At 36.8% G+C, this 9,367-nt stretch overlaps 1 protein-coding gene across 1 annotated transcript; it reads right to left on the bottom strand.

The window, feature by feature from the left end:
* Window positions 1-2,535: 2,535 nt before the first annotated feature.
* Window positions 2,536-8,707, bottom strand: LOC106816955 (superoxide dismutase [Mn] 3-like; the record flags this gene model as incomplete). The annotated part of the gene is given in 2 exon segments (XM_014821603.1): window positions 2,536-3,099; window positions 8,692-8,707. Coding segments are annotated over 2 exon segments (276 nt in total), but the record flags the coding sequence as incomplete, so codon positions are not given.
* Between the last annotated feature and the right edge of the window lie 660 nt (window positions 8,708-9,367).

Genomic DNA, 9,367 nt, shown 5'->3' with positions numbered 1-9,367 from the left:
AAATAGATTTCGTATTTATTTAGCATTATATTTTATTGAAACGCTCCAAGTGCCTGTGTGACACAAGGGCATAACTCGTCAGTTTTCGGCGCGATTCGGTGAAAATCACACCGATTAGAAACTGGACTTTATATACAACTTCCTGAGGAAAATGTTTTCATTGTAACAGTGTTTGTATACTATATTTTAATTTCTAAATATATACGCGCGCTATGGTGTAGCGGCGGCAGATAGTTTCTCACACCAGGACGTAACATTAGGCATAATAACCTCTATGCATATGCTGCATATATGCTGCTCCGTCCATATTCAGACAAGCAATGTGCGAGTATGTCCCAGTGGAACCCTGTCCAATGAAGGAAGAATACCCACGCTATAACCGGAGCGCATTAACCTAACAATATCTCTATGGTCTGCTTTTATTTTCCATAATGGGAGTCGCAGGTGCAAATTTTAGTAAGTAATACTTGGCATGCAACTGTTTTAATCCGAGGTACCAGGGTGCGTTACTTGAATAAATTTTATGGCAGGCTCAATATTTAACATTTACCGTCAAAAATAATTTCAGCTTGACCGTAATTTCAGACCGATACTTGGCAAGTTAGTGGTCATTGCCGTTTTTCCGTTAAATTGCTATTACTTCTGCGCGCATTTTCTCACGCGCCGAAATGAAACTGATGTACTATTTTCGCCGTCTTTTGCTTCACTCAGACCGATAACCAAGACAACCCTACAACATCCATCCATTTCGGACAGCCAGGCAAAACACAAGACACCTAAACGACGCGTACTGTACTACATGCATTCACTCCATGTCGTATATACCGTACACATTGGAGGATCGAGGAATGGACAAACGGAGAGAGCACGATGCGGTCTGTGAAGTGATGTGAACAACTTATTTGGGTCCGGTATGTATCGGTATGTGTGACGGCAATTTGAAGGCCTATAGTCATCATTAAATTTTGAAAGCAGCAAGTGAAATGGAGTTCTGAAATGCTCATGAATGACGTCTTCACGTTTTTTCAGTCGTTTGCTGGTACGTATATATTCCAAGACGCAACCATGGCCCCGATGGTTCCGTCTCCCGTGTGGATCCGTCAACGGTACCTGTGAACACTGGCGCTTTTTAATTAATTAGCACTGCACTGGACCTGTGATGGCTTGTTAGCTTGCGTGTGCGTTCACGGTAAGGACATTTAATTATATAATATTCATTGCCGTAGTCGTTCGCATATATAACGTTTAATTGTCAAGTTCATATAAGCACAAACAAAGTCGTATATATTTTTATGTGAATCACTTTGCAGGCGTATCATGCCACACGTTGTTACTGCACGTACTGCTCTGTCGAAACACACAAGCTCTAAAAACCTTCACGCGCCATCAAACATAGACTTATATAGACCTAGTATCATCTATTTTGGTGACGTAACAGACACACACGCTATATATATATATATATATATATATATATATAAAGAAATATTGAAATGACAACAACTGGAGACATAATTATGCACTCATTATGCACAGTGCATAATTATGTACCCAGTTGTTGTTATTTCAATATTTTCTGTGTATTTTAACTTGCATTTGGGAAACGGAATTTCATATATATATATATATATATATATATATATATATATATGCATATATATATTATAACATATATATCAGGAGTAGATAATAGGGAATTTATATATTAGAATTCGAATTTATTCGAATTTATTCGAATTAAAATTAGAATTTATAAAATTATATAGAATAATAAGTAATAATCCCTATTATCTACTCCTGATATATATTATACACACACGCGCGCACGCATGCACACACACAGTGCATAAAAGTGGTGTCGTTACACGCTTTCATAGGAAAAACACCGACAGCCGATAAATATATTTGTCACTTTCGGCACGAACCGATCGATATACGTTGTTCTCATGCTGGGATCACATTTTCTATGCCATCATATTAGGAGTGTATAAAAAAACACAATAATAGATTATTATACACTCCTGATCATACCACAGCAAACGAATATTGACAATGAATGCGCCTGCGTGCGTGAGTGCGTGCGTACTAGCCTGATATCTAGTCTTAACGCGTACAATACAATAACTAGCCAACAACTCAACAACGCAGATTGTCTGATCTAGGATAACCGCTTTTGCGCGCTAACAAGTTTTCTCTTAATACAGCGTTATTACAGGAAACTTTTTTGCTAACACTAACTTGATTGCACAATAATAGCACCATAAAAGCTAAACCAGTTGAATACCATACTTCTCACCTGTGAATCAGTCCCTCACTGCCAACGTGTGGTCATGCTCGTGCATGTCACCAAATGAATTCATTCTTATCTTATATATCAAAACTGTTTATAAAACCAATTATGATCTGCTATCTGTTGCATCTCTCCCATTGGATTAGTGAGTCAGAGAACTTTCAATTACACTAAATCTAGGTAACATCACCATTATGGTGATGTTACCTAGATTTAGTGTAATTGAAAGTTCTCTGAGTCCATTGTACCGGTGCTACTGCACCACGGCAGAGCGAGTAAACACACGTTGATTTCCTCTTAATATGTCCTGCAACGTAGCTGTGGGTATAAATTTAAATACACAAACTCGCTTTGCACTGCCAAGAACTGAATGCAGTGCCTATAGCAAATCAAAGCAAGGGACTGATGGTTGGAAAGCTGGCTGAATAACGGCAATATGGCTGCCGTGCACACTGTTAGCAATTCAGCAAACATCACACAACGACAGTGTGCAGTATACAGATGGGGTTAGACATAGATAGGAAATTAACCAAATTGTGCCGAGCGCGTTCACAGTTCGTCGTGCATGTTCCTCTTTGACCACCACTTGTCCAGCTGAGCTACAGCATCCCAGCTAACAACACGCCACCAATCGTCGATGTAGGCAGCTCGAGCATTCTGGTGCTTCAGGTAGTACGCATGCTCCCATAGATCGATGCCCAGAATTGGGTGAAGTCCCTCAGAGAGAGGGGAGTCCTGGTTGGCGGTAGTCGCTATCATTAAGTGAGAGCCGTGTCCGATGTTAAAATCACGGCAGAGCCACACATATCCTACATAGTGAGACAAGTGTAAGTTATATGCATGTGCGTAATGTTTCATGCTTTCACCGATCGCCTCGATTCGATTAATGGGTATATCTCAACAGAGCTGTAATTACTTCTTAGGGTTTTGTGAACAGTGTAATGCAGCCTTGAAAACACTGAAAAAACATCTCCATCAGACATTTAGTGGAGCGACCGGGACCCAAACAGGACCTTATTTAAGGAGTTACCCCTCCCCACTTTAGAACAAGGCAAATAAGGTATCGTTGGATTTGTTAGGATGTCTCTTTCATGAAAAACAATGTTTTACAGTCAGATTCTAATTAAAACATGGCAAATTAACCCCTTTTTTGCAAAAACCCATAAAAAATGTTAATTTTGGAATATCAGAATAATTGTTATTTTGGCACCTTAAAAGACTGAAAACATGTTAATATCACATTAATTCCTTTCTGCTAATAACAATTAATAGCTTTGGGTTTTAACCCACTTCAATGGGGTTTTGGGTTTTACCCCTTTTTGCCATTTTCCAATCCTAAGTTTTGATGCAGTACTCCTCCCCCATATTATAACAAAACAAATCTGGTCTTATTTGATTCGTAAGGATGTCAGCTGTATGAATATTGATGTTTGATTTGCATATTTTAATGCTAACATGGCTGATTAAACCCCCTATCTGCAAAAAAAACATAAAATCAGGAATTTCCCGATATCTCATTTTGTTGTTACTTTATCATTTACAAGGTTGAAAACAAGTAAATGTCACATTGTTTTCTTCCTGTCAATGACACTGACACATTAATTAGGAATTAACCGTCTTCAGTTGGCTCCAAATAACCTTTTGAGAATATTGTTAGTGTTTGAACATACTGCCTTTTACACCGTCATGTCCGTATGACCTCAGACTTCATCTGTATTTTCAACCTCACTTATCTCCCGCTGATTCTCACATTCTCCACCACAGATACAAATGACAAAAGTCCAGCAATAACACACTGGCATTTCTGTCCACGACAATCTTTGTCTGTGCAGTACAAATGAGTTATGTCTCTAACCTCAGCTGGTGCCGATTCATTCTGGTACAATGTTGGACAGAGTTCACCTTTTGCATTTACATGCCAACCATGGCCAACTGGGTCCATGCTCACAGGTTTTGTGACGTGTCTCTGACACCACACTGCAACTTGGTATTGGGCATGCAATACATGTTGTGCGAAAGCATCCTCTGTCAGCGGCAGTATTGATGCAGGCTTGTCAGTGGTTGTGGCGAGTACGAAACGAAGCTCATTGAGTGAACTAAGATTTTTGTTTTTTTTACCATGCATGAGGAGAACAAATCGCCTTGCAGTATCTAAGAAAGTAGGGACATCTTGGAATGAGTCCAGACTCTGTAAGGCCTCTGCATTTTTGGTGAGAGCTGAATAAGCCGTTCGCTTTCCAAGTCTGTATAGAGCACTTGTCGTGTTACATCCCGACAGAGCATGCGCAGCCGGTAAGGACATGCATGCTGCTTTGCCAAGTTTGGTACTGATGTGGTGTACAGGTATGAATCGTTCCTTTGTGACAAACTTCCCTGAGTGTCCAGCATGCATATACACTTCATCGGCCAGCGCTTCCCTGCTCCAGTAATATATCAGCAACACCAGAACATGTGTCGTCACAGCAAATGATTATCCGTGGATAATAGCCTCTCGACAACGTTATTGCGTGTAATACGAGGCGAGTATCCGCTTCCTCTTGTGTGCTGTACAACCCCTCAAGACTAGACACACCCACTTCATTCAGAACTTTGACGACTTCTCCATCTTCAAATCCACCTGACAGTACTACCGATTTCTCTGCAGGCAGGATATCTTGTCCATTGTCGCAGATATACTGACAGATGAATGAAGCGAGACTAGCCTTGTTGGCATTGGACTTCAAGTTCAGAACCACCTTTCCAAGTTTGTTGAACGTCTTGAAATGATTCTCATTTAGGGCCTGACACATTGCCATGTCATCAATGAGGTATGCAGCAGACTGTGATGATGTCGTGGTATTCTGATGAGAAACAATAAGAATTTCATCCGTGTTTGCTTCAAGCTTTTTGGCAAGATCTGATTTGTTGGTTTTCCTCATGGAACCATCGTCATTGAACATTGAAGGGGGAATAGCCCGTTATTTGGATCCAACTGAAGAGGGTTAATCCCTAATTAATGTGTCAGTGTCCTTGACAGGAAGAAAACAATGTGACATTTACTTGTTTTCAACCTTGTAAGTGATAAAGTAACAACAAAATGAGATATTGGGAAATTCCTGATTTTATGTTTTTTTTGGCAAATAGGGGGTTAATCAGCCATGTTAGCATTAAAATATGCAAATCAAACATCAATATTCATACAGCTGACATCCTTACGAATCAAATGAGACCAGATTTGTTTTGTTATAATATGGGGGAGGGGTACTGCATCAAAACTTAGGATTGAAAAATGGCAAAAAGGGGTAAAACACCCAATTTTTGGGTATTAATGGGCCCAAAACTCCATTGAAGTGGGTTAAAACCCCAAATAATGTGAGTGTCCTTAGCAAAAAGGAATTAATGTGATATTAACATGTTTTCAGTCTTTTAAGGTGCCAAAATAAGAATTATTCTGATATTCCAAAATTCACATTTTTATGGGTTTTTTCAAAAAAGGGTTAATTGGCCATGTTAGCATTAAAATATGCAAATCAAACATCAATATTCATACAGCTGACATCCTTACGAATAGTTATAATATGGGGGAGGGGTACTGCATCAAAACTTAGGATTGGAAAATGGCAAAAAGGGGTAAAACCCCCGATTTTGGGGTATTAAGGAGCCCAAAACCCCATTGAAGTGGGTTAAAACCCGAAATAATGTGAGTGTCCTTAGCAGAAAGGAATTAATGTGATATTAACATGTTTTCAGTCTTTTAAGGTGCCAAAATAACAATTATTCTGATATTCCAAAATTCACATTTTGCAAAAAAGGGGTTAATTGGCCATGTTTTAATTAGAATCTGACTGTAAAACATTGTTTTTCATAAAGCAGACATCCTAACGAATCCAACGATATCTCATTTGCCTTGTTCTAAAGTGGGGAGGGGTCGAGCTAAATTTTTGGCTCTCAGTCGCTCCACTAATTGCTTTGATAACGACAAAGTTTCCCTCTAGTAATGCGGGCGGTAGTCCAACTTGAGACATGATGAAATATTTACGAAACATTGTTTTATGTTGTGTTATGTGTAGGATAGGACTGTGTGATATCGTGTTAAAATTACTTGTGTTGGCACAAATAACAGAAACATATTACACTTCATGCTATAAGTATAACATCATAATTGTGTATGGGTGTTCCTCTAGCATCCTAAGCATATATAACCACGAACATATCTATTCAAAGTATACATATCTAACATAAACATATATACAGATATGCATACATATATACTCTATCATCTATGTTAGTACAGGTACACCACCGATTTTCTGGACACTGATGGCCCGGAACCTCTTTTAGTCCGGATAAAATTCACCGGGTGGCCACCACCTTTCACAAAATAGAAGTGATTCTGTTCACTTTTTATGGTTAAATTGCTGCATTATACTTCCTGTCGCTTTTTCACAAAATAGAAGTGATTCTGTTCACTTTTTATGGTTAAATTGCTGCATTATACTTCCTATTTTGCTATTCTGTTCGATGTAAACAAACATTTGTGACTCATACATAGGCCATAGCAAGCATTTAATGTCGTGATCAATATATCAAATCGCCCAGGTTTTTTGGATTTTTAACTTGTTGAGAAACAATCTTATCAGGTAAGAATTTGAGGATACATTTAGTACCGTTAGTACTTACTTTTCATGTAAAAAAATTGCAACAAAATTTTTACATTTTACAAAATAATATACACCATAGAAAATTTGCGATGTAGTCAATTTAAAGGGATTAATTACATGACTCTAGGTTCAAATTACGCTACATAAAAATTTCATTGTTCAATATTGATTAGAAATATTTTTTTCTGTTTTAAAAGTAACAGCTGTATCGTTTCTTACAATGACAATGGGACCACTACTAGTACTAGCCCATCTACTTTCAACGTTACGTATCGTAATTGTGAATCGGTTGTTTCTTAATTTACTAATTTAAGATAAGAACTTAAGGATTGCAATATCTTGTAAAAAACTTTTAGATTCAGTTATGTGGATGAGTTTGTCCTGAAATAAAAATAGTTCTGTTAAATAGCAGTTAGGTATAAATATAATTGCACTTTTGTGATTAGTCCTCAGTCTGTAACGTGCAAAATAATTGGAAAAAGTGCAACTTCTCCAGGGTGGCAGCACAATTGCAGGGTGTCATTTCAGCAGCCAAAAATAACGATTTTGAAACTCACTGTTGTTTTGGGACAATTGTGAATGAATAATTATAGAAGTTTGTAGATACATACTATTATATATGCCCTTCCTATCAGAATATACCATAAAATTCTAGGGTGTAGTATATATCCCTTTAAATGTAGTGTGAAGATGGTTTCTAGGAATAGAGAGATAGTTGATGGTTGAGCGAGAAGTGAGAGAGTTGGTTAGAGTCGTGATCAGTGGTAGACTGTTGCTGTGCGTTTTGAAATATTTTACTTTTAATTTTAATTTTAAATATAAAATTGTTTTACTAGATTTGATATATTATACTGCCCTCATCTACTAGGTTAAACTTTCTTTACAGCACATTGTGAGAGCCATTAGTGGCGTGAAATTCTTGATAGGTGCTGCACCTCACAGCAAGCAACATTAATTTTAATCAACAATATTGGTTTTTATTTCATGGCACACGATGTTCTCTGCAAAGTACCCATATAGTAAATTATTTATATGTGACCCGCTCCACCAAAACCAGGATTAAGTAGGAAATTCTACAAATTGAGTTATGTGCATATCTGAATAGATCATTTAATTACCTTTAAAATGGTCAATATATAATATTTGGCTATATCTAAAGAATTGACCGATCTACAGCAATTTGAAGATCGGTAACCGACTTATTCCGGAATATGCCGCTTTTAAGATAAAGCGTTCCGGGTAAGGGGCCCAGTCGGGGATGAGCAATACAAGGCCCATAAAAAAAAGGCCCATAATAATCTAGAGATATCTGAACCTATATATTCGGATTAAATATGCACTTAGAAACTTATTTTTGTAAAAATCTTATTTTTGTCCAGGTAGGCCATTTTCAGCATTGACATGTGTGCGTGCTCATTACTCAAAACAATGACTTGTGACTTAGTCCGTATTATGCTAGAGCAGGTCACATATATGTTATTATATTATATACGAAATTTAATTTAATTATATTATAGTATGTTATCAGGAGCTATGTTATGTTATCTACATTATACACTCCTGAACTTATGTCATCCTATGTTATGTTACATTACACAACATTATATTATACTATATTATATTATGTTACACTCTTTTAATTTAAATTATATTATTATTCTATATTACATTATGTTATTAATGCATTGAATGTGACGACATGCTAAGATTATTTTAAGCTCTTGATGTAATATATTAATGGAATCAATGTAATATTCATACCTGAACCGAAGTAGGAACACATCCGTAAATATATTCTTGAAAATTGAGAAGTTTCCAAATGTGTTCATTATATCCTCTGCTATTTTACCCTAGAGATAAATTGGTATTTTCTTCAGAAAGAGAATGCCAGCAGCAAAATGACAGAATATGCTATCCACAGTTAAAAACCAAAGGTAACAATAATTTGCATACAATAGCAGTTGGAATGACTGCAATTGGGGCATTAAATACTGTTTATGTTAAAATAACCACTGGGCAGGAACAGCTCTCCAGCCGTCAAAGTATAATTACATATTACATATTACACATTACATATAATTGCTAGAGATATATTTTGTGTTATAGATATGTTTGTTGATCTCATAATATATGTATATGTATATATATATATATATCTCCCATTATGTACTCTTGATATATATATATAAGTTTAAGCGCGATCACCATCAGTAGCCGCGGATGGCGTACGTTGCTGTTTTCACATAGTCGCATCGAAGGACAATGTTGCCTGACAGCAAGTTTTTACAAATGTATAGATTTACGCAACTGTAAAAAATGACTAAAAATACACAAGAAATATGTATAATGGGTTGAGAAACCATGGGTATACCATGAATCAACAAGAGTTCATGATTATGTTTATTTTATTTTATATGATCTTTTGATATCACTATTA

Source organism: Priapulus caudatus, unplaced genomic scaffold (assembly GCF_000485595.1).
Source record: "Priapulus caudatus unplaced genomic scaffold, Priapulus_caudatus-5.0.1 Scaffold1545, whole genome shotgun sequence".
Lineage (NCBI taxonomy): Eukaryota > Metazoa > Priapulida > Priapulimorpha > Priapulimorphida > Priapulidae > Priapulus > Priapulus caudatus.
Note: the sequence above shows the minus strand (reverse complement) of the source record. Positions and strands in the feature narration are given on the sequence as shown.